A 26,796-nucleotide genomic window follows, 5' to 3' on the forward strand; every position below is an offset into this window, starting at 1 on the left:
AGGCAAATGAGTATTTTGTCCACATCATCCTCTTCATGCATGTTGTCTTACTCCAAGCTGTATAGGCTCGAAAGCCTACTACCAATTAAGCATATTAGGTGATGTGCATCTCTGTAATGAGAAGGGGTGTGGTCTAATGACATCAACACCCTATATCAGGTGTGCATAATTATTAGGCAACTTCCTTTCCTTTGGCAAAATGGGTCAAAAGGAGGACTTGACAGGCTCAGAAAAGTCAAAAATAGTGAGATATCTTGCAGAGGGATGCAGCAGTCTCAAAATTGCAAAGCTTCTGAAGCGCGATCATCGAACAATCAAGCGTTTCATTCAAAATAGTCAACAAGATCGCAAGAAGCGTGTGGAAAAACCAAAGCGCAAAATAACTGCCCATGAACTGAGAAAAGTCAAGCGTGCAGCTGCCAAGATAACACTTGCCACCAGTTTGGCCATATTTCAGAGCTGCAACATCACTGGAGTGCCCAAAAGCACAAGGTGTGCAATACTCAGAGACATGGCCAAGGTAAGAAAGGCTGAAAGACGACCACCACTGAACAAGACACACAAGCTGAAACGTCAAGACTGGGCCAAGAAATATCTCAAGACTGATTTTTCTAAGGTTTTATGGACTGATGAAATGAGAGTGAGTCTTGATGGGCCAGATGGATGGGCCCGTGGCTGGATTGGTAAAGGGCAGAGAGCTCCTGTCCGACTCAGACGCCAGCAAGGTGGAGGTGGAGTACTGGTTTGGGCTGGTATCATCAAAGATGAGCTTGTGGGGCCTTTTCGGGTTGAGGATGGAGTCAAGCTCAACTCCCAGTCCTACTGCCAGTTTCTGGAAGACACCTTCTTCAAGCAGTGGTACAGGAAGAAGTCTGCATCCTTCAAGAAAAACATGATTTTCATGCAGGACAATGCTCCATCACACGCGTCCAAGTACTCCACAGCGTGGCTGGCAAGAAAGGGTATAAAAGAAGAAAAACTAATGACATGGCCACCTTGCTCACCTGATCTGAACCCCATTGAGAACCTGTGGTCCATCATCAAATGTGAGATTTACAAGGAGGGAAAACAGTACACCTCTCTGAACAGTGTCTGGGAGGCTGTGGTTGCTGCTGCACGCAATGTTGATGGTGAACAGATCAAAACACTGACAGAATCCAAGGATGGCAGGCTTTTGAGTGTCCTTGCAAAGAAAGGTGGCTATATTGGTCACTGATTTGTTTTTGTTTTGTTTTTGAATGTCAGAAATGTATATTTGTGAATGTGGAGATGTTATATTGGTTTCACTGGTAAAAATAAATAATTGAAAGGGGTATTTTTTTTTTTTGTTAAGTTGCCTAATAATTATGCACAGTAATAGTCACCTGCACACACAGATATCCCCCTAAAATAGCTAAAACTAAAAACAAACTACAAACTACTTCCAAAAACATTCAGCTTTGATATTAATGAGTTTTTTGAGTTCATTGAGAACATGGTTGTTGTTCAATAATAAAATTATCCCTCAAAAATACAACTTGCCTAATAATTCTGCACTCCCTGTAGAGATGGTTGTGTGGGAAAATCCCAGCAGATCAACTTTTTCTAAAATATTCAGACCAGCTTCAATCACCTTGCTCCCTGTTTCTGATCTTCAGCAGGTTGTTTTCACCGTGTCTACACGTCTAAATGCACCGAGTTGCTGCCACGCAATGATGGCTGATAAGATATTTGCATTAACAAGCAGTTGAATCTGAGTACCCAACAAAGTGGCTGGTGAGTGTCTATTTAAGGTGATCCAGTGTTGCTATGTAGGCACTTTAAATCAGTAAAATAAGCCGATTTTAAACTAGGTTTTCTCAATATTTCTGGACTTTTTTCCCCTCACTTTGATTTCTGTGATGATTAATGAGGCTCTGAACTGTGAGATCACAAATGCATTTTTACTATTTCAATCTAAATTTCCAGAGGGTTTAACATTTGATTTTAACTACAGAGCTGGAAAGCTTTGAATCTACTGCTGTCACTGGTTTTGATGCCGCAAGCAAATCATTTTTTCTGGGTGTTTGTCACAGCCTATGGTGTCGTATGAAAACAGTTTTTAGTACTACCATTATTTACCAAACCGAAAACGGTACACAGCACTTTTTTTACATTGTCCTCTCAGCGAGTCCACAGCAACACCATCTTTCACTGTTTCCAATTTGTTTTGTGTGAAATATTTTTTCATGCTTTTCAGTCATGTAGCCGTAGCTCGACTAATTGATACTGTCTCTGTCAAGTTAATTGCTGCAGTTTTACTCTATGGTCTCAGAAAAAATATTTAAATTTGTGTATTTGATTAAATAAAGGCTAAATAAACTGAAGCGTACTGACGTGAAGGTTGAGGAAAGACAGGAGAGGCAGAGAAAACAGGAATACTAGTAAACAGAAACCAAGTGAGGAACAGAGACTGCTGTCGGTGAGCTGCGGTTTAACCGGCCTCTACACGCCCACGCCGACACCACCACACATTCTGATGAGGCTCAGCATGTTGCTCAGCTTGAATCTCAGCGGTGTCATAAGACCTGGCTGGACCACCGCCTCTACACGAGAACACACACAAACTGAAAAGAATCTCAACAATACAAGGCTTTTTTCTTCCATCTAGTACCACGAGACACCTTTTTTTTTCTTAACAGGCTCCCATGAGGTGAAATAATCTCTGATTTTTTCCACCTGAGATCAGTTTTGACACTTGAGTCTTGAATAAAGTGTGGACTGATCTGCAGATTTCACTCACACCAGACAGCTCAATCACAGCCTCAAACATGTTCACTGTTCATTAAAAGGGGCCCTGTTTTTTTATTATTATTATTTATTTTTTACATCCATCTAGGACAAGTTATTTGTCACATGCCCTCACTAACAATGTGATATAATATAAAGGTCTGCTTGTCTATTTGCAATCTGGCTGTGCTGGGTGGATTGATACTGAAATATTGACGTTTCCAAATCCCGAGATTCCTGTCTTAGAATCAATTCTAATTTAAAAAAAAAAAAATCCATATCTAAACTCAGTAATTGGACATAAATGTGTATTTAGTTGTGTGCTGGGGAAGAAATTCAGCCCTCTAACTCATCCAGTGGGACCAGCCTGTGGGGGCGGAGGTGGGTGCTGGGGTCAGTGGAGGGTGAGGGGTGATTACATATTGTTCATGATGTACAGTAGTCTGGTCTCATGCCCGCACAGAGAGAGTGAGGAAAAACACAGAGAGGGCTGATAAAAAGCAACAATTATCACTGACTGCAGCAAAGCAATCTGTGTCTATCCAGGCTACAGTTTTATGAGTTAATGTTCCCGTCATTATTAACCCTTTAATTTAAAAATTTCAACCCTATAGCAATATTGGGGGATATTACAAGATTGTTTTATTTGGTTGCATTTTATGTGTTGCGAATCAGGGTCAATTTATTTTCAATATATGATGTAGGGTAAAAAATTTTTTTTTAAAAGAACTGAATTGAATTGATTGTCCTCTCCAGAGTAAAGGTGCTTGTACCAAATATTGACTTTCAAATTCATAAAAATGTTATTACCTTTACTTTCTGTCTTTTCACGGATATGTGTTTTAAGTGTGTTGCAAATATTTCGAGAAATCACTATATTTAGCTTTCCAAGCAAAATATAAAAGAAGTGAAGGGTGCCTAATAATTTTGTATAGTACTGTATATATATTCATTAGGGCATTATTTACTTATTTTATCATGCATTTCTTTCATTATAATACAATATAATTAAAAACCAAGCCTGTGTTTTCTCCTCTGATCTTTTACAGTAGTTAGTGCAGATTTGGACGCTCCATAAATGTTAAAGAGGTAAGTATTACTTCTCAGTTGCAGTGAATAGATAGACGAAAATAAACAGTAGAAAACTAAACTGAAGAAAGAAGAAGAGAAATAACAATTTAACATAAACCAGTGACACTCCGGTGCCTGATCAACCCTGGCAGGTCCTCCCTGGATGAGGGTGTCCTGTGATAATGTCCGAAACACCCGATGAATCCAAGGTCAAATACTGACGATGTGTCCCAAATTTTAATATGATAATCCACATCAGAGCTCTAATCCCTAAACCTAACCAAGGAAGGAAAAAATGGCAGATAAGCTTGGGTAAAAGACCAAAAGTTGAGGCACACAACGATGTGTGCCAGTGGTAACGTTTCTGGGCTGCCTTTCCTCATAACAGCCATCCCTCAAGATTTTCTCCATTTAAAGCAATGCATTATCAGGGATTGTAACACCTAGTCCTTTTACTGAATCAGTGTACTGAGGTACAGCAAATATAAGTTAGTTTTATTATGCCGTGTACTGAGGTTCAGTCTGTCTGCCAGCCCAGGGTAAAGAGCACCTACACTAACAAGATGATTTAAAATTAAATGGGTTTAGTCTATATATTTTTTTAAAACTTTTTAAACATTTACTGGCAATGGGGATATCAGCTTGGGTGTTACTTGGCATTAAAAACAAGATTAGCGGTATCATACAGCCACGCTCACTCCTAATTGTTTAGCTTTAGACAAACCCAAAATCATTAAAAATTCTCTCCAGGTTTTGTGGTTAAGAGACAAGAAAAGAAAGAAGATGTAAAGCTTTAGACTTGACAGAGGTATAAATCAATACAAAACAAAAAAAAGTGCACTTAAACAGTCTAATTTTACCATTGATTCAGTGAGTAACTTATTGCACTCAAAGCACGCCAAAGGGCAAGCCGAAATTTCAAGACACTCCTGAATTCATATCCATGGAAAGTGAATTTTTGTCATCTGACATGTGAAATAGACCCAGTCCAGCTGAAGACAGAAAACCATTACTTAGTGTTTTTTTACAGGACTGCATAGAGTACTGTAAAAACACAACTGTAAGACTTGCAGTTTACACAGTACTGCCAATGAAAGTGGCTTTTTCATTTATGTTTTCTTCAGGTGTTGGATTGATGGCACTGGTTGTGGTTTGCGGGATCCATTCTCCACTTCACTCCGAGGCAGGACCTTTGATGCGTGTCACTCTCATCATTCGGTAATTGTGCAAATGGATTGTGGTTCCTTTTGACAGATATTAGGAAATAAAATATATAATCTGAATGCTGACTAGTGTGTTTTATGAGAGGCCCAGACTTCAGTGTAAAATTAGGTTGCAGTGAAACTGAAACCAACTAGGCTGTTTGATCGAAACTTAAAGTGTGGTGTGACGTAGAGAGCAAGTATATAAATAACTAGGCTTCCGTTTGTGCTTCAGACCTGGGGTAGTGTGTTTTGTGTTCAGGTCTCCATATCCAGATATGTACAATAAAGATCATTTTTAAAGTAAAAGGACCACTTTTGAGCCGTGTCTTTCTTGGCCTGAAAGAATCCAAAAGAACCAGAATTTAACACAGACATGTCTTTAGGAGATTTCTGGTGGAAATGAGGTCATAGGAAGTATTAATACGGAAAACTAACAATTTATTCATGATGTTTTGTGCAGTTGTGTGCTTTAAGAATATTAGATATTTGTCACAAGAGCCAATGGTACACCTATAGTTGCCTCAGAGAATCCAAATATAGAACCTGAATGTTTCTTGAGCCTGGATTTGTTCACATTTGTCAAAAAGGGAGAATAAAAAGCGTGTAGAATTGGAAGACTTGGCTAGTCCTCTCACTCCAATGAAAAGAAAACCGTAACAAGATCAATTATATTTTATAATTATTAATTAATTATAGACAGAGGCAGTTTCTATGATTTATTTCTAGATTCATTCATCAGGCACTGAAAACTTGAACAAAACTTCACAAACGAGAACAAAAACAAAAATCAACTCACTCCTGCGTGCTGGACTTTTCTTTTCACGATTCAAAACAAAATGAGTCTAATAATTAAGCGACTTAATATGGACCTTAATGCTGCTTCAGTCACTCACACAAAACAAGCCACAGATTGCAGAGCACAGAGGAAGCCCTGCAGAACCTCTTTAATCGGACCCTCTGAGGATTGGAGGCCATTAGGCAGAACGATTTAACACAGTGTTTGTGACTTTTTGAAATATGATCTCGTGATCTTTTTTCAGAAGCAGAAATTCATAACAGAAGAATGAAATGTGCGCTTCTACCCATTTCCCCGATGCCCTCTACAGACTTATTTGTGGTTAGAAATGGTTGTAGCTGTATCCATCGACAGCTAACCAACATCAGTGAAGGATTGGTTAGTCATGCAGGATCTGTTCATTATTCGCAGGCAGAGGAACGGAGCTCAGCCTTCCAGAAAGAAGGAAACTGCAGGGAAAGAGGCGCAAGCTGATTTGAATCTCATACCACTTTTTTTAAGAGGGAAACATTCTGAAGCCTGAAGGTATATTAAATGGGGTGTGATGTAAAAACACCCTTTTGTCACTCATTTTAATGCTTCTCAGTGCAAATGCATGAACTGAAATGTGTGATATCAGGCAGAGTGACTGATTAGCTGGGTGCAGGCCAGATTAGAAGCAGCATGGCACAAACTTGTCAGATTTCAGGCCTTGAAGTATATACAGCATCTTTGTACTTCATCATACAGGTCAGAAAGTGGGAGTTTTGATCCACTGACTTAAATCAAAGAACAAACAAGAAACTTTTTTGGTTCAGCATTTTCAACATACCGAATTATGACCGAGACTTCCTGTGCAAGTCGTACTACTTGTAATTTTGTTCTATTACCGTGTTTTTCCTTTTAAAAAAAATGTTATGTAAAGGTTTAAAAAAAAAGGGTTGTTTTTTTCAAGAAACAAAGAAAATAATTTTTATTTTCACATATCTGAAGAGCATTAAGGGACTTAAGCCTACAAAAGCTAGTGCAGTGAAGTTTGTGAACATCTGTGCGCCTGTGCTTATTATTATTTTATATCATGTAAAAAACTAAACATGTAGAAATCACATGACTAAATACAGAAAATGTAAAATCTATATATTTTTTGGAAGTAAAAGTAACTAAAATGGAACTTAAAAAGCTATATAAGGAATAAAAAACCCTGAATTTTAATACAGTTGAATTTAACACTAACAGTAAGGTCAAGGCGCTTTATAATGACCCTACAATAGAGCCAGCTAATAATCTACAGTTTAAATAATCCATAACAAATATATTTCATAATTACATTAATTTAAAAAAAATGAAATTTTATATTTCCATTATCAGATATCAACATGCATTTACATGTCATTTTATTTAATTATTTACCCCTTAAGTTTTAATTTGACACAGCTGCATTAACTGTTCTTCATTTGGAGGAAGAGCAACAAGGTATAAAAATGGCACCTAAAATATAATAAAATATAAAAATAAAATATCACCTGTTATCAGAACATCTTCTGGCCCTCAGCAGTTCTTAAAATTAGGTAAATATAATCTCAGATGAGCTACAATGACAGTCATTTATCATACAGGAAAATGGGGAAAATATGAAATGAAGAGATTAAGAAACAACCAGCTCCTGATAATCAAATGCACATGATTATGATCATCAAGTCTGCTTGTCTGGAACAGTAAGATATGCATTACAACAATGCCAAAAAGGAAAGACATCGGAATGATTTTTGGAGAGGCAATCATTACTCCCCATCAATCTGGGAAGGGTTAAAGGCCATTAAAAACAAAAAACAAACTGAAGTCCATCATTCTACAAAACCGTTATTTACAGGTGGAACAAATTCTAGATAGCTGTCAATCTTCCCAGGAGTGGACGTCCAACAATTTCATCCCAAGGTTAGACAATATATAAAAAAATGGCTGCAAACCTCAATGAGCTGAAACAACTAGTAGAAGAGGGGGTTAAAATTGCTACAACTGATGTAGTTATGATAAGTTTAAATTATTGATGCTATAGGTGTTTCTACAAGCTACTGAATTATGAGATATACTTGGTTTAACACACACTGCCTACTCATTTTGCTTACACTAATATTCCACATGTTGTTGTTCATCTGAGTTTGTATTTAAATAATTTCAGAAGTTTCATGTGTTAGAAAAAAGTTACCTCTTTACAAAGCCTGAAGATAAAGCGCAACATTAACATTCACTTGATTTGTTTACTGAGTATCCGCTTTTCTTTTAGCTCTGTTAAGGTCTTTATCATTTCCTGGGGGAAATATGTGGTTCTTTAGCTACTAAGTACTCCCTATGTTAAAGAGCTCAACTCCAATGTTTAAAGCACGACAGATATAGTACAGCATGCTTTTTCAACAGCCTTTAGTGTTAGCTGAAAATGGCTCTATATAAATGGTCAAAGTGGGGCATAACAGCAAAGCTGTAACCCACAAAGCCAAAACAATGAGCTAAAAGAGGCTAAAATGCTAATTGAGCCCCTTTTATATTAACCAGGCTTTATTTGATGAAGTATTGATTATACCAAGATTGATTTTCAATTCTAGGCAAGCAGTGTGAATATGTTCACTGTTGTATGTGAAGGTTTTGTCAGTGTTTTGATTTGCTTTGTGTCTTCTTTTTTTTTGTACCTGAAAGGCAACATTTCAAACATGTGCCTTTTCGTGCCCATGTGAACTGTGCAACTGTTTCAGCAGACTACACTCCTCCTGCAATCATTAAGCTGAAGACGAAGAGCTTTACTGCTATGGCAACTTATGAAAAACTGAACGCTGTGATGCCTCCGTGTGCCCCGAAGACCAGAAGCGTGTGGATGAAAGTACCACAGCCTGATATGGGAGTCCTGCTTGCAGTGGACTCCACAGATCTAGAATGAAAGAGAGTTGTCTGAGTAACGTGACAGTCCTTCAACAAACTGCTCACTAATGAAGCAGAGTGCAGTCCCTGAGAAATCACTTAGTCTGAGTGCATGAACCCACACAGAAGGAATAATAAGTGCTCCAATCAAAGCCTGTTTATGTATTACCATGGCTATTATAAACCAATATTCTCCTATTGCATAGATTATCAGAGGATAAAGCTATAGTGCTACTTCAAAGTTTGTCAAGCTTTTATGTTTCTCTAAATTACTTTATAAACCAAAAGACAAAGGTTCTAAAAACAGAATTAAAGAAAACCCAACTAAACAACTGAGAGAAAGCATGACATACTCAGTGATTTATTTACTGAGGAAAATTTGCCAATATTACAAATTTGTTAGAGGATCAAGTACTTTTGCCCACAAGTTTAGCAGTAAATTTGAAGGTGACACATTAGTGGAGATTTATGGTGACATGAAAAATTAGAGTTTTGGGGATTTTGGAAAAAGAGTTATTGATGCTCCTCAGGTTGGAAACCATTACAAAACCATTTTGTGGTCCACTAAAACAACCAAGACAGGTGTGTGAATCACAGATAGTATAAAAGATGGATGTACAGTTGTGGTCCGAAATGTTTATACATGTTAATGGTAATTTTTGTCTTTTAATGATTTCTTTAAAGTGTTCTTTCTTTCTTTAAGATGATAATTTGGTGACAGTGGGAAAGAAAAACTCCCTTCTAACAGGAAGGATCCTCCGGCAGAACCAGGCTCAGGGTGGGGCAGAGAATTAAAATAGTATTATGTTTAAAAAAAGAAATGAAAATGCTCCTCTCCAGCATAAGAACTGGACCCAGTAAGTTCATCTCATTGGTTTGACCAGTTTCAGGCCAACATCAATGATAAGAACAATTCTGAATTACACAAACCAATCTTAGAGAACAACATCAGGACATCTTTCTGTGCCTTCAACCTCAAAACAAAGAGAGTTGTGCACCAAGATGACAGCCCTTATTTTTAATCAAAGAAAGCTTAGAGAAGAACAACGATAAACTTTTGGATTGGCAGAGTTCAAGCCCTCATCTTCACTCAACAGAAATGGTGTGGAGTGATCACTTCAAGTGAGGAAACATCTCATAGATGAAGCTGTTTATATCAAACAATTGCCCTTAATTTCTCCAAACCAGTGTGCAGGGCTGATCAGCAGTAACCAGAAATGTCTGATTGGAGTTATTGTTGCACTAAGAGGTCACAGGAAAGGTTGCCATACTTTTTCCCTGTTGCAGATATGTTATACTGCATCATTTTTATAAATGGATACGTTTCTCTTCTCTTAAGTGTAACATTTCATTTCTTTAAATCATTTAATTATTTTATTTGAACAGCTGTCAAACTTACAGTCACCACTGTGCATCACTTCCAACATATTGCTTGAAATTTAAGGTGGTTATTAAATACACCAGCAACAGAAACACTTTAATGTTGGCTTCTGGACACTAACAGCTCGAGCTACGGCTCATTGGGTTTTTAGGGTGCATTAATGCAACATTAGGCTTTTGTTTAAGAGCAAGAGCTCGAGTGTTAATGTTTTGTGTGTTTGTGCGAGTGACAAATCATTACCGCAGCTTCTCGGCAGCAATGATCCTTCAAGAGGTGGCGTGGGGCTAATTCATACAAACATCTGTAATCTGCAAAGGGAGGATTAAACTTGATAACCCTGATGATTGCACATCTCCCGCCCATCTTTCCTCTCAGTCCACATTTGCTCCAAATCTCAGCTCAGAGACGATGCTGAAGCTCATTCCAGAGTTAATCCCCCGCCAGTCACTGTTTGCAGTATTTTCAATAAGCACCGGCTGCAGGCCCATTAGCTGTTAAGTACCACAATATCAGCCAGCAACAACAATATGCTCTGTGGACTCTGCTATACTTCTTCTACATTATGTCTTCACCAGCCTATCGATAGAAAACCCAGGCAAAAATCACACATTTAACTTTGGTAATCCACAGATTATTTGAAAGCGAGTCAGCCTCTTAAAAAGAAGTGTCACTTGCAGTGAGGCATGACAAAGCAAAGCAGTCATCAATATACTGAACTGAACGACATCTCAAAGTTTAAAAAAAGACTCCCAGGAGAAGGACAAAGGGCTCGACTTAGACACTGATACTGATTAAAGTTAATTAACAGTCAGCGGTTAATATAAAAATACATATTAATATTAGAACAGTCACATTATTGTGATCACATGCTGTACTGTATACTCACTGGCTACTTTGTTAGATGCACCTGTTCGACTATTTGTTAGTGCATTATCTACTGAATCAGCCAATCACACGACACCAACTCAATGCATTTAGGCTCAAGTTTAAACTGTTCATCAGGATGAGGAAGAAAGGTGATTCGGGTCACTCTGACTGTGACAGACATGCTGGTCTGAGTATTTTAGAAACTACTGCTGGGATTTTCTCACTCAACCATCTCTAGTGTTTACTGAGGTTGGTGCGACAAAGAGAAAATATCCACTGGGCGGCAGTTCTCTCTGTGAAAATAGCTTGTGATGTCAGAGGTCAGATGAGAATGGCCTGACTGCTTTGGGTTGATAGGAAGGTAAAAGTAACTCAAATATCCACTTGTTACAACAAAGGTATGCAGAAGAGCATCTCTGAAATGCACAACACGTCAAAGCAGATAGGCCACAGCTGCAGAAGACCACATCCGGTGCCACTCCTCTCAACTAAGAACAGAAAACTGTGGCCACAACTCAGGCAGGGTCGCCAAAATTGGACAATAACAGACTGGACAAATATTGTCTGGTGTGATGAACTTAAATTTCTGTGGCAGAATTTGAGAGTTAGAGAGGAGCAGAAAGTGCTTTGAGTGCTCAACTGAGTAGAAAGACACCATATAAGTCCCAGCCCATCTATGGACAGTTGCTTCCAGCTGGATACACACCATGCCATAAACATCAAACCATCTCAAACTCTCAAACAAATCCTAGACCAGTTTTTAGACATGACAATGAGTTCACTGTACTCAAATGACCTTTACAGTTATCACATCTCCATCCGATAGACCACCTTTGCGGTGGAACGGCAGACAAATCTGTAACAACTGTGTGATGTTTTCACATCAATGTGAACCAAAATGTCCCAGGAATGTTTCCAGCACCTTGTTGAATCTGTGCCATTAAGAATTAAGGCAGTTCAAACTCAGTAGAAGCAAAGTATACCTAATAAAGTGGCCAGGAGTCAGCTTATTAAGCTGTAAACACAATAAACACTGATGTCGTGGCAAAGCGTCAGCTAAATTGACAAGCATGATGATACAACACAGGCGTGGAAAATCACAAATAATCCAACCGATTCTAAAAACAGTGTGCGGTTAAGCACTGCATTAATGTGTCACCCTATTTGCTATCCATGATTTGAGTCATTAGATCAGAAAAATAAAATAATCAAAAATGTCTCTTTTAATTTCCCCGGGCCCAAGATGATATTTATTTTTAAACCCAAAAAGCCAAGAAAAGCAGAAAACATTCAAACAGAGGCTCAGGGGCTAAAACACGGAATTTGTGATACCTAATAATTGAATTAAATAATAAAACAATTATCAAAACAGTTCTGACTTGTCAGTTTTCAAAAAAAACCAAAACCCCCCCCAATTTTCCCGCTTAAGCTCTAAAAATACAACAGTTGTTAATCACAGCCTCCATAAAATTATTAGTTCAAACAGCACAAACAGGAAGAATAATAAGATGAGATCAAATCATCACATTATCACTTGGCTGAAAGTCAATAATCAGCTTTACTTGTTGTTTATCAGGCTTTCTACAAGCCTTATCTCTGTTTTTTCTCAGTAAAAGCCTGATGTAAAAATTCATCTGAATTCTGAGCTCATCACAGACACTGCTCCATCAGCCCCGCTTTAGCCTCTTTTCACTGGCTCCCAATATAGATTAGAATTAATTTTAGAATTACTTTATTGATTACTTTCAGTGCTCTTCATGGCCTTTTCTATTTCCAGGTAAAGAAAAAAATTTAATGGGGACAGTGTTTGTATTCAGGAATTCAAGCACCTGCCTGGAGAAATAACGAAATCCGACTCTAACTTTTAATAAAATATAACTTAAGCCACTGTTGTTGTGCACTGTTTAAAACATTACGATTGCATAAAAATGTTATGTAACTAACTGCTGTATCTTAAATACCCTGCATTGAGCTGTTGGGACATGCTCAATGCAGCAAGAGAGAGGAGCAGAGGAATAAGATATACAATATGTTCAATAGAATACAAGTATGCAGTAATATACAGTAGGATAGTGCAAAATATAATATCAAATAAATAAATAAATAATAATTTTATGCACGGATGTGAGAAATGGCACGTCATTAAAACTGCAAATTCAAGAGCTCCCAAGAATTGGCTATATGATGAATCGCCACTGTGAATCATCACTTGGTGGGCAATTTATAGTGTTTGAGAAAGCTGCAGATAATTCTTTAAATCCCAGCAGAGACTGATCAGAAAGTGCAAAGTTGTTAAAATGAAACGCTCACAGACACTGTTGTTTAATTACTAAACACGCACGACCGGAAATAAAACGACAAACACAATGGAGTGCAATGCAAACATAATAAAACAGTCAGGCACACATTTGATCGCCACGCGTGTTTGTGCACGGGCTGTGCGATTGTTGACGTTGTCGTGAGCGTGTGTTTACCCACTAGTCCCGTAGCGGCACGCGGCGAGTGCGTGGTATTCTCAAAGAATTGTTCAGCCACGCCAATGCATCAACGGAGCCTCCAGCGGTGACTAGGATCACAAATCGGCCCTGTGTGTGTGTGCATGTGTGTGTGTTTTTGTCGTACTGTACGTGTCGTCCCGATTTGGTTCAACAGTAGGTCACTTGCTGGTCATCCATCTGCATGTCATCAGTTAAATGTCACTGCTACCACAAACTTGCAAGCAGATGCCGCCACTGTTTTTTCCTAAAATTGAATTGTAATCTATAATTGCTGTGGCCGTTTATCCTCATTGCTGAAGCCGTCGTCTCCTCCACTCGTCTCCCCCCTCCTTTCCCCATTTTCGCTTCCATCCATTCTTCCTCACTTCCATCTTTCTGCTTCACTTTCCTCTTTTGTCCTCCCTCCCTCTTTTGCCATTACCTCATCCACTCAACCTCTGCTTGCTCCTCCGTGCCTCCATCAGCTCCTGTCTTTCTCCACCTCTTTTCTTTCATATTTTTCAGTCCCTTCATCCCTCCCATGCCTCGCTTTTCTTGCCCCATTTGTTCCACCCTTTCCTCATCCCTCCATTATCCTCTTTAGCCCTACATCGTTGTCTGTCCCCATGTCCCTGTATTAGATATTCCCCTTCACAACCTCTTCCCTGCTCCCAATCTCTCGCTCTCTCCCCTCCTTCGGCTCACTCTCTCCGTCACCTGAGGTAGACAGTTCTGTCAGGAGTTGGCCTTATTTACCGCCTCTCTTCGCTCCTGTTTACATTATCGATCGGCAGGGTTGCTTTAGTTCCACCATACATCAACATCCCCACACTCCCCACCCCAGTGTTACGGCTGCTGGCTCACATTACTCTGAAACACAGAGTGGAGGGGATGGTAGGGAGAGAGGAGGAGGTGGTGGTGGTGTGGAGATGGAAAGCTAGCGAAGCATGTTAGGATGTGCGAGGGATTTATGTTTGAAGGAAAGAGTGTGGTGGATAGTGCGTTTTGGAGCGTATGTGAGTGCGCGTGTGAGGAGCAGTGTTAAAAAGACAAATTGGATATGTCTTCTGAAAGTGTGTGTGACTGACAGTAAGAGAGTGTGCGTGTATTTAACATTCAGAACCATACACAATCGCCTTCTGTGAGTGCATTTGGTTTCGCTAACAGATGAGGGATTTTGAATCCTCTGTCTGTTAATTTAAAAACGGGCACGTCTGAAACATGCAAAAGAATGTGGAAAATAAAACATTGTATCCATTCAAAACAAACATTAACATGACACGTCAACAGTCACCTGGGAACTAGCTGTGGACGGGAGTGTCTACCACTTATACAATCACATGAAACACTGAGTACATCTTTACGGTTAAGCAGCAGCCAGCTACTGTTAATCAAATGCACTTGATTAACTGATCATCAGCAGGTGTAACCATCTCCATAAAAGCAGAGGTTTTGGCAGTTTTTGGCAAGCAGCAATCTGAAAAGGGTGTCCATCATTCTACAGTGAGAACAATTTTTCACTAGTGGAAAACAAGACAGTGGTCAATCTTCCAAGCAGTGGACATCTCAGCAAATTCAAGTTTAGATGATGCAACAAAGAGCAAATAAAATCAAAAGCTACATCTCAGACTCTCCAAACTTCAGTTAGTATGTTCAATGTTAAACTCAATGACAGTACAATCAGAGAGAGACTGAACAAGTTTGGTTTGTTTGGAAGGGATGTCAGGATAAAACCTCTTCTCTCTAAAATGTGCATGGCAGCACAGCTTGGGTTTGCAAAGCTGCATCTTAAGAAGAAGACGACTTCTCAGGACCTCTGGAACGATGTCCTCTGGACAGACAAGACCAAGGTGGAGATCTCTGGACATAATGCATAGCACTACTTTTGGCAAAAGCTAAACTCTGTATATTTGGGCTTGTTTTGCAGTCACAGAAGGCTATTTGTTAACAGCTAAATCTCATCTGAAACTGGTTCATGCAGTGGGACAATGATACATGGCACAGCTGCAAACCTCAATGAAAGGAAACAACCTTGTAAAGAAGAATGGAAAAAAATTACTTCATGATGCAAAAGACTGATAAAAAAAGGATTTTCTTAAGTTACTGCAGGAGGCATTTATAAGCTACTGAATTAGAAGTTCTACGTAGGTTTTCTCAGGACTGTGAAAACCTTATTTTTCATGTGACTTTATCCAATTACTTAATCCTATTTGTCCCTTGAGGATTTAATGGCCAATTTGAGGTCCCTGTGCCATTTCTTGGCCACACGTTGTGCCTCATCTTTGCCAACTCATCCTTCACACGTCACTTTTGCGCTTCCAGGTTTCCAGGTTGTCCATCTTAACAAACTCTTTGGGATGCAGTTTCTTCCTCTCCAGCTGCACTTGCTGATAAAGCTGTGTAATTAGGTTTCCTACACACTGAAACCCCTCACCTGTTATACATACTGGCGCCATGAGTGTTGTATATCAACACACGTCACTCGAGCATAGGAGGTGTTAACAAATATGTCAAGCTTGTCTTCGTAGCTGCTAGAAAAGATGGTAGCAAAAACTTCAAGCTGCCTGAAAAAGATCCACTGATTGCCTTTTAGTGTATGTGCTGTGCTTTGATAGAGATAAAATATAAAAAACAGCTCCAGAACAACAGCAGTGCTCGCATACTTTTGTGCAACAGTGAAATGATCTGTATTATTGAACTGCACTACTAAATAAACAGTTATTTTCTTCAGTGAACTGAGCATAACATGCATGTTAGCAACAATAAGAAGAGCAGTCTGAGACAGCATTCCTTTGCCAAGGCTAAAAAAAATCCCCCCCACATCCTCCACGTATGGAGTTCCTGGATCCACAAGTATATATTTTTTGAGAACATCAAGATGTCTCCGAATTTTCCTTTCTCCAGACTGATATATGATGAAAAACGTCCAATTTACCCTCAAAATAGTAGAGAATCCTTCCTTCATCAGAATAATTATCCAGACTGACTTCAAAAGTTAATTACTTCTAACACTTAATTTATACTTCTGCAGTGAATATATGAAGATCCTACGCCAGGGTCAACATTTATATCTGTGCAGGCTGCATCAATATCAACGGTTGCTTACATTTCTAGAGAGGAGCACGCCAGGTCACACCTTAGGTTGCTTCAGAAAGATCTGTGGTTAGAATGTACCTGAAACACTGATTTATTACAGAAGTATACATTCACTGGTAGTTGGTCCAGTTCCCACCTGTGATAAAATTTTTTTATGTGAATCCATCCCCAACTTTTTTCCAGATCACAGAATAAAAAAAACCAATCATACAGCCACCTCGGTTTAGATCCAAGTTACAGTCAAAACATAATCATGAGCTGTGATTTACTGTATGCTCAGATATATTCTGAAAGTAATTATGCACAGTTGCTACAGTAACAGTAAAGACTAGATTTTATTCAGAATAATGAGTAGATGCAATCAAATTACTCCCACCTCATTAGATAAGTTTTGCTTTTTTGTGTTTTTTTTAGTTTGGCTCTGTTGATTAATGAGGGAGACACTTGCTGATTCTGCACAAACATTTTTCCCGTCTACCCAACATCAGCCGTCGCTGTAGCGTCTGCATACAGTGCGAAAAAATGGATGTAACAGCCGCATTTTATCATCTTGCTAGTGGTTAAATTTCTCTAAACTGTCATTACAAGAACATGCACACACGCTGAGCGTGTAACACGTTAGTTTATGATATGTAAAGAAGAAATTTAACACTGCCTGCAGATGAATGTTAGGCATGCAATGTGAATTAATGGCTGTCATTACCCTGTGGCTACGCATTCCAGTGACGTATTGTGTGTTTGCTTCATTAGGTGTCTTTACACAATACGATGCCAACTTTAGACTTTTCAAAGTTTTATGAGAATTCATTTCAAACATTTTAAGCTACTGTGTTCACAGACAGAATGACACACATACAAACCCTAGTTAATACATAACCGCTTTGGTTTAGGTAATTAAAGGACACATTTTTTTCATCATGTTTTGGGCTACAGCTCCATAGGGCTCCATTCATTCATGAGCACCCACGATGCAGCCGGAAGCTCAGAAAGTGGAAGTTTTCCTAATTAGAAATCACAAAATGTCAATTTTTATATGCATCTACTGTGACGTGAATAACACAAACAAAAATCTGAAATATTTGTTTTTATTGTTGGCCTTGAGCCAGGCATTGATGATTAACATAGTTTCACTGTAAAATCTTTATTTGTTAAGGAGCCAGTAACCACAGTGGTCAGTGGATAAAAAAAAGAAAACACTTCTTTATGAATGCAACTGGTTTGAAATACAAATGCTGTCTTTAAGAGAACAATATTTAATCAGTGCTGCATCTGAAACCGTCTCCAAAGTCGGAGATGGTTTCAGCAGGCTCCTCTTGTTGCAAAGCGCCAATGTTCCTGCGGTTTTATCTCATTTTCCGCCCGAGAATACTGTAGCGCTTATCAGATCAATTAGAATACGATGCTAAGAAGCTACTTTCATCAAAATGTAAAAACACAATTCTGTCTGACCTAATTATAATACAAGAGCCTTTTCCCGAGGCACTTTTATGAAACATACCGCTTTACTTATTTTATAAAGGCGCTGTCACACCGTGGAATCTTTTTGCTAAAACAAAAATAAAGTGACAGAACAACATAATGAAATGAAACGGCACAGACAGGTAGGATGGGAAGCGGGGAGTAACACGGGAGAAGAAAAGCTAAATAAATTTTGCATGCGCCTTGCAAATTCAGCCTGCAAAGATGCAGCGGGAGACTGTGTGTGTGTGTGTGCCTGCTCTCTCTCATAAGTGGGCGTTACACTGGCATAAGCCTTAAGAGAACTTGACTGAGTGCCATCCGGTGACACCCGCTTTTCTTTTTGTCTACCGTTCCAGCTTTTTTCCTGCTTATTGCCATCACCCTCCTCTTTTTTTGGCTTTGTCTCTATCCCCTCCCCTTCTCTCCTCCTGTGGCCTCACACCATTCTTACCTGGGAGGCCACGAGTCGCTGCTTCTGCTTTTCATACTTAACAGCCACCCATTCGTCCATCTTTTTACCTCCCCTCCCCTTTCACTCCCTCTTCTCATACCTCCATCTGTCCCTCGCCTTTCTTTATCTGCCTTTAAAGCAGGAGGCAGGAAAAAGGCTAGCGGGTCCTTTGTGTGCCCGGCCTCAGTTTGTGCTCAGCCAAGCAGACACAGCTCTTAAATCCAGGCCTGGGTTTTTGGCACAATAGGAAGGCTCAGGTCTTGTAAAAGGCCCTATGGTTCTCCCTGTCTCTTTCCACCTTTCCCTGAAAAAGACAGAGGGGCGGTTATTCTAAACAGGAGGACGAGAGTGTATGGAAAAGGGGGAACAAGATGCAGATGCTTAAAAGAGCGGACATAATTCTCTTCATCAAAGTGCAGCAGCAAAGATGTTCTTTACTCTTTTCACTCCCACTATCCAACTTCCCTTCCCCGAGCCAAGCAACACTGGAGCCTTATTTTTTTCCCTTCCCTTATTCTCCTTCAAGGCGAATGAATTAACTGAATGAATTAACACCAAGGCGGCTGCTGCTGTGATCATCATCATCGCGTTCCTCCTCATCAGCAGCAGTTTTGACGGAGCTTTTTAACACCTATAAGGATCGCACTGCTGACACTGAGGCAGGAAGAAGCAAAGATGTCGGCAACCTTATCAGGAAAAGCAAAAAAGAGAGGAGAAAAAAACCACTCATCAAGTAGCAAGGTATCACAGTCAGGCTGCTACAGTCTTTAGCCCAGAGCCTTGTCAAGTCTCTTGGCACTACTAAAGAAACCTTACTGCTGATGATGATAGGAACAGTGGAGGGGGAGGTGAGATGTGGAGGAGAAAGCAAAGGCGGAGGGAGGACGAAAAGAAGAACCAAATTTAGGAGTGAGGAAAAAGGGGGGAAAGAGGAAGGGTGAAAAGGTATAAAGGTGAGAAAGACGATGAGAAGAGCGCAGGGAAACAAGGTGTTTAAGTTGTTGATCACGACGGGGGAGAAGCACCGCATCTTCAAAGAAAGAGAAACAGACAGGGCAACATTTGAAGCAAGAAGATGGAGGTCTGAGAGGAGAAGAAGAGGGGGAGTCCGGGAGAGCTGCAGTGAGGATTTTAATTAGCGGTAATTGGCCACCGAGGGAACAGAAATTGGAGACGGGAGGCAGGAAGAGAAGAGAGGGGTGCATAACAGCCAGTTTTTGACAGAGTGATATCTCTCTTGCTTTATGCCTCTCTATTTCCTTCAGTCCTTTTTCTGTCTGATCTTTTCCAGATCCATCTCACTCTCCCTCCATCTTTTTCCACCTCCAACTGTGCGATTCCCACTTTCCCCAAACAGTATCTTTTACTTTCAGCCAATTTCCCCAAAACACAAGACAATATACTGTGCTGTATTTGGCACAAGAGACACCAGAAAGTAATATCTGCAAGTAATACTAAAAAGTTTACCACGGTTTACTGAGGCGCAGGATACATTAAAAGTGTTATTTGGGGGGAGGGGCTGGGATCTAGAAAAAAAAGGTGTGATAAATATGTGTAGGACCTACATTTAAAATGAGCCGTTCTGTGATTAACTTGGTGCAAATTCAGGCTCATATTTACAAATGTATGTTAATAGTGTTTCCACAGGAAGTAGTTGCACCTGTACAAGTTGCAATAAGTTTCACAATTCGACCCTTAAAAATCTAAAGCTGTAGCAGATTTCAATTTGGCAGACAACTCCTTTGAGGTTGTCTCCTTATGAAGTCCTGGACCAATTTAAGCTCTCCCATTCTGGCCGTTTCCAATTGTGCATTTGCAGTGCACACTCCAGCAACCCTTGAACTTTCATTTTGGGGTGGAGAAGCAAGCCACAGTGAGCTACACTGCCTTCAGGTTTGAACACTGTAAGAGTCTGTCTTGTAGCTAGAAAAGCATATAGTTTCACCTGTAATGATTCTACACATGAAGATTGGATAAATTGATGAGTGGTTGCTGGAGATGCTGGCTGTCACCTGTTGAAATCAGGTGCATCTACCTCCTTGTGATTGCTTTGGTTGCTAGGAGATTACCAAATTGCCCATGTTTGCATGGAAGATGGTGACCTGTCTGCAAATACTCACTAGCTTGAGATATACTGGAAAAAATTGCCTTTTAAGTAGAAGTTGTTCTTTATCACCACACATTTCAAAAAGACACAACTTTTAGTTTCAGGGAAACGCTCTACATTTCTAGTTAAAGTCACACTTTTCTTAGTTTTACTTCCACTTCGTGGGTAGTTCGCAAACATCTGCTAGGTACAGGTGACTGAAGCCATCTGCTAGTGCTTGTGTTGGAGGTTACTGACAACAGCCAGCAGTCTCCCACTGTCAGAGAAGACACATTTTTCCCCAGTGATCAGTGGTTTCTAAACCTGTGCACCTGAGACCTTACATTGGTACTAGCTCTAGCCTGCTGGACCCAAACAGCTGCTAAACAGTTACAGTTTAACATGTAGTAAAGATGCATCTTTCCACAATAAACAAGATAGTTTTAGCCTTAATTGTAACTTCAGGTCAGCTCATCTTGAAATAATCTTGATGCTCTGGACCTACTGGAGTGAAAATAAGAAATACAGTTTAACATTTTTAGCTTGTTTTCTGAAATAATTACTTATTGGACATTTACACTGCTTCAACTGATCTCAAAGGAAAACAGGACTGTCAGGTATTAGCTGTGATAGCATGGCACTTACCACTGAGATCTGGGAACACAGAAACATTGCTGAAAACAGATACAAGTGGGAAACAAACAGAAGCTGCCATTTTATCTAGAAGTACAACTCAAAGTGAGTTCAACTGAAAAATGTAGGAGGCCACTGCAGATAAGTATGCTGTGCTCAGACTGATGTTTACAGGTAGGTAAAAGGCGCTGATATTACTCTTCACCTGCACAGCTGTTTGCTTTCAGCCTGGGTCATTAAACTATTTGGTGATTTTCCACAGTCTGACATTTTTATATATTTTTCCCCTTTCAAATTGTATTACTCTGCTGCCCAGACTGCGCTACATTACATTCACAGAAAGCTATTAGACAGTAGAGCTGGCTGCTTGTTGTCTTTATTTGGAGTCTTGTTTTGTAATTTCATAATCATCCAGATCTTAACTCCAAATGTCAAAAATGTTTATTTTTTTAATCTGCAAACAATTTGGGAGGTTTAAGAGTGGTTCTGTAAAAACCCTCCACTTTACCAGATAATCTGGGCTGAACATCGGTGTCTGTGAGTCTCAGAGCAGTTTTCTCCTCCAAACGTTGACAGGAGTGAATCAGGGTTAAATGTGCCCAAAACCCCTGCTGTCTGAGCCTCTAGCTCTCTTTATTGACATCACTAAAGCCAAGGGGTGCTTTTTCTAACGGGGAAGTTGCCAGTTGTGTTATCTTTTGACCCACCCTCCTGCACCTTCTGTCCCCAGTGCTGTATCTCTGTGTGTTTGGGAGTAGAGCTGGCTGGGGAACAAGTTAGCAGGGTTACAGCTGTGTTTATCGGTACACAGGTGAGCTCAGGGCCATGAGTCGCCCAGACAACACGCTGGCCCAGGCTCCCTTGTCTGGCAACTGCAAAAAAAAATAAATAAATAAATAGAAGAAAAAGGCAAAAGAAAAAAGAGAGGAAAAAAAACATTTGCACACACCTACACATGTGCAGAAGCATCTTACAGCATCTAACGGGCTCACAAGTGAGCAGCGCACACAAACAGGAGGCTCCTCCCCTAATCGAGTCCTAATTACAGTGGCTCATATGCCTCAAAGCTGACAGTTTCTGATTTAACTGCCTTTACATTTTGGCTGAGATTTGACTCCGACCTGGTCCAGCTGTCATTTATCAGCTTCCCCGAATTGCACGCAACTGTTGCTAAACAGCAGCAGTAGTGTGGCATGCACTCTGGGTGTTGCTAGGTTACGATACCAGGCTGCTGATGGCTAAGTGGCTGCGGGATCATCGATGGACACTCTGCATAGAGGGCTGACAGCAGGTCTTCTGGACCATTTGGCAACTTGTGAGTCAGATGCTCTTGAAATCCCACATCTGGTGGCAAGCCCATACAAATCAAGATCAAAGTGCTGCCTTTGAGACCGAGCCCATCTCTCAATCTCCTGTCGAGTTTCATTTTCATTTCTCTCTCTTCAGCTGTTCCTCTGCCTTCACGCATTCCTCTGCCTGCTTTGTCATCCCTCCTTTGCTTTCCCTCTGTTGTTGCTGTCTTGACTCGCTCGCCCTCCTGCTGAGAGGTAATCAAGCCCTGTTGTGAGTGTTTAAGCATTGGAGCAGACGCACGTTGAATTATTCTCAGGACTTAATATTTTGTCTGGGAGGGGAGAACCAGCCTCCTTACCACATGCTGGGTAAAGGCCACGCACACATAAGTGCAACACCGAGAAGGTGTGTGCGTGGATGTGCGCGCACACACACCCACACATGGTTAGTCAGTGAGTCAGTGAGTCAGAAAGTTGTCAGTCACACAGATCTCATGCTGACAGAGTTACAGGTACCAGACTGATAGGACCTGACAGGCAGACCCCACCGCGTGCAAGGATATACTGCACTGGCACAGCGTATCCACCAACACATGAGCGAACGCAGCCTGTGAAACAGGCTGTATGACTAAGTACAGGAGAGCAAAACAAATGCACACAATTGCACATAAATATGCACTCATAAAAAACCCAGTGACAAGCAGCCAAGCATCCGCTAACACGCACACAAAAATGACAGCTAACATCCTCAAAGTTAAACAAGTGAACCAACAAAGGAGAACAGACAATGTAAGAACTCATCTCCCCCTAATTCCCTTCAGTCTTCAGCTCCTCTCACATCTCTCCTCTCCTCTACGCCACTTCATTTATTTCTTCCTCTCTCCAACTCTTTCCTTATCTATCTTTCCTACTCCTGCGCTCCATTCTGCCTTGAGCTCGCCTTTATCAGCGCTTCTTCTCCTTTTTTTCCCCCCTCTCTTCTTTCCTTTTCTCTGCCACTGTGAACTTAAACTCTCAGTAGAACCAGAAGCTGATATCACACAGCCTCAGTGCTGCTTTAATCTCACTCGGAAAAAAAACACCGACGCACGCTCACACCTGGGTGGCCGTTATAATGCTCAAAGCTTGGCTACTGCATTATTTCCATACCTATTAGTGTCATGCTCCTTTGCAGCTCCACACCCCCAGATGTCTTTCATTTCCCCCCCTACCTCAATCTAAATTGCCTCAAGTGATGTCATCACTATAAGATAGTTTATCAGATTTTCCTCAGCTCACTCCTGAGCCACAAACACATCCAACCTTCTCTCCATATTTAGCAGTAGTCCCCCAAAGCTGTGAACAGACTGTGATAAAAATCAGCGGAGTTCTCCTTTAAAATATCCCATTTAGAATAATGAAGGTATTACAGTTACCTCTCTTTGCCACACTTTTAGTTTTTGTCATCTTTTGCATAAACCTTTAGCACTATAGTCCCACGCAGAGCTGATATTAGCCAATTAGTTGCCAATCTGAGTTTCACTTGTGGTTTTTTGGTGTTTCAAGCAGTTAAGCTGATAAAGATGCAAGACTGGTAAAGAGGCAGGACTCTAAAAAGAACAGGTGAGCCAACCTAGAAAACAACTAAATGAATGTTTGTCTATAGTGGCCGGTAAACCTCTTGACATTTGTGAGCAAAATGGCCCAAAAACACTCCTTGATCTAAAGCCAGAAGAAGGTAAATATGTTTGGCTTTGAGGCAAAAAGCCCAATTATTAGCTAAGCAATGCTAACACACTAAACGTGCACTAAACCGAGAAATAATCCATCAATTTTTTTTGCCATTTTTAACATTCAAGGCTGTGATTTGATCAGGCAAGAATATTAGAGAGAGATTATTGGAGATCACCTGAATCGCCTGGGTTTTTCAGCGAGCCAATAACTCTATATCAAATTACCCTGCTCCGCCTCGCAGAAATGTAACCAGACAGAAAGATACGAGCAACTGTGACTGGTCCTCTTGGTAATGATGCACTGTGTATGCATGTAAATTGATCTGTGCAAAGAAATGTTCTCTTGTGAAACAAAATGTAATATTTCATGTGTTTATTGTACAGTATGTGGTTATATCTAAATGCACGCAGTAGCCTGAAACATGTACAGTATAGTATATATCTTCAATGTCTGAAGATGCTGTTGACCACCGATCAACAAACTTTTTCTATATTTTTTTTAGTAAAAACTTCCATAAAATGATCTTTAATTTAGCAAGATTTATTCTTGTCCCTTAACTATATGTCTGTTTTCTTATTGTCTTCTCTGTTATGCTAATAATTTCATCTCAGTAAGACCTCAGTAGACACATCAGCTGAAGGCCAGATGCGTCTCTCAGGTCCTGTGTCAGGACTTTCTTAAGAACATGACTTTCAGATACTTTTCATCTGCTGTGGATATTTTTTTTTAGACCTGACACTTCTTCTTTTGTCCTCCACTTGTCCATTTTTCCTCATTTTATAAGGACACATTCTGAGATATGCCACGTTTTCAGTTAATAGCTCTTGGGAATCACCTTGTTGGTGCAAAAACATTATTTTATGTCTGTCAAGCTGTTTTATAGTCTGTATTATTCCTCAAATTCAACTAAAGAAATGGGAACAAATTATGCTTTTTTTGACAGGTTGCTTGTAACAAAGTGCCTAAAGATACCATTTAAAATGGTCTGTCATATGTGGACAACGCGTAAGATAGGTGCTCCTTTTTTATTCTTGAATGGTTTATGGGTCAATTTGGTTTACCAAAAAAGCAAAAATTCCCATGAAAACCAAAAATTAGTGGTGAAAAAGTGTAAAAAGAACTTCAGAAAGCCCAGAGAAACAGAGAAAGTCTGGCTCCTTGGAAGGAAAATATAAAGAAAGGGGTGGTGTGGCTCAAGACTTTTGCACAGTACCGTACTTCAAGCTATCACAAAAAAGCTCGTCTAAGACAGTTCAGGCTGTGTTGACGATCAAGCTTGTTAAAATGATAGAAACTCAGATTTTTGGCTTATATACTGTATCCCCACAAAGGTTTGCTTAAAATATAAAGATATTAGGACTGGCTCCAAACTTTAAGGGAGTATTTTTATAGCAAAAAAATAACACAAATAAATATATTATAGTTAGAGGCTTATTTATGTCCCAATAACTGTGTTTTTCAGGGTTTTTAAAATAAAATTAAATGGCTAAAATAAAATAAAGTGACTGTCAGCTTTTGTGATTTATGTAAATGCAGAGTTCTGATCTCCTACTTAATTAAATGTCTTGTTGATATGAAGAAAGTTGGAGGAGAACACCTAGAAAAGTGCCTCCTGTCATGTTGACCCTACAGTTTCATCACATTACACAAGCAGCAGTGGAGTGCCACTTAATAATTGAGTTCCATTTACTCTGCTATAAATGGAACTCAGTGATACATCCGAGTTTGTGCTGCTGCTCGGGTTTGAGGTAAAGAGGGGAAACTGAGCTACTTTAAGACCTCTCTAAGAGAAAAAATGCACAAGTTATTTAAACTAATTCGTTAAAAGAGGAAATTGTTGATATTAAGACAGCACCAATTCCTTATTAAAAGCCATTTTTTAAATTCATGAAGCAGTTTAACCTTCGTTTTTCTAGAAAGACTCAACAGTGCAACTCTTTTTCCACATCATCCTGCATCCCTGTTACACTTTCCCACACATTCACACCTGGAAGCTGTCCAGCAGAAACACATGGAAGCAGCCTCACCGGAGCTGCTAGAAGTTACACAAACACTTTATACTCACACTTTGCAGGAAGGCGGTAGCCGCAGGTAATCTTGGCCTCTCCTGTCTTACAGCCGTTGAGCGAAGCACACTCCTTTTTTAGCATGGGACCAGCAGCGCGGTGGATCGCTCCGTCCACTGGAAAGGAGACGACAGGAGATTTTAAAAAGTTGGCCTACTTATGTGAATCCCCTGCAATCTCACTAATTACAGCAGCCAGAGTGTGGTTTGAAGTCCAGCAGACACTTTTACTGGAGTCGAGGCTTAGTGCTAAAAGGACCTGGATAATGTTGGTATTAGCGGTGAACGCTTGAATTTCCAGGCTTCTGCAGGTTACTAACTTTTCACCCCTAATCCTGCTTGCATCTGTCTCTCTACATGTCAGTCTATTTAATGGATTTTAAGGCTATTGCCTTCCTTAATTACTTGATTTAATGTGTTATTAAGGACTCAGCTGACTTTGACTTTTTGGGCAATTACTCTTTATTAATTAAATTTTCATAAATCTACATAATATTCATAAATGTGTATCTGTCTTTGATCCCCACCACATCTAAAGACCGTGACTGTGTTCATTTCCAGGAGG

The 26,796-nt window shown here is 40.0% G+C and overlaps 1 protein-coding gene across 3 annotated transcripts in view; it reads right to left on the minus strand.

The window, feature by feature from the left end:
• macrod1 (mono-ADP ribosylhydrolase 1) overlaps positions 1-26,796 on the minus strand; it is a 147,418-nt gene that overhangs the window by 22,985 nt on the left and 97,637 nt on the right. For all 3 annotated transcript variants that reach the window (XM_085297086.1, XM_085297078.1, XM_085297095.1), the window contains exon 5: positions 26,232-26,348. In XM_085297086.1, coding sequence (XP_085153212.1) covers positions 26,232-26,348 — 117 coding nt within the window. The remainder of the gene's footprint in view (positions 1-26,231; positions 26,349-26,796) is intronic.

This window comes from Mchenga conophoros, linkage group LG2 (assembly GCF_057382185.1).
Source record: "Mchenga conophoros isolate Kocher_MC1m ecotype Shallow Benthic linkage group LG2, M_conophoros_male_GT1.1, whole genome shotgun sequence".
Classification (NCBI taxonomy): domain Eukaryota; kingdom Metazoa; phylum Chordata; class Actinopteri; order Cichliformes; family Cichlidae; genus Mchenga; species Mchenga conophoros.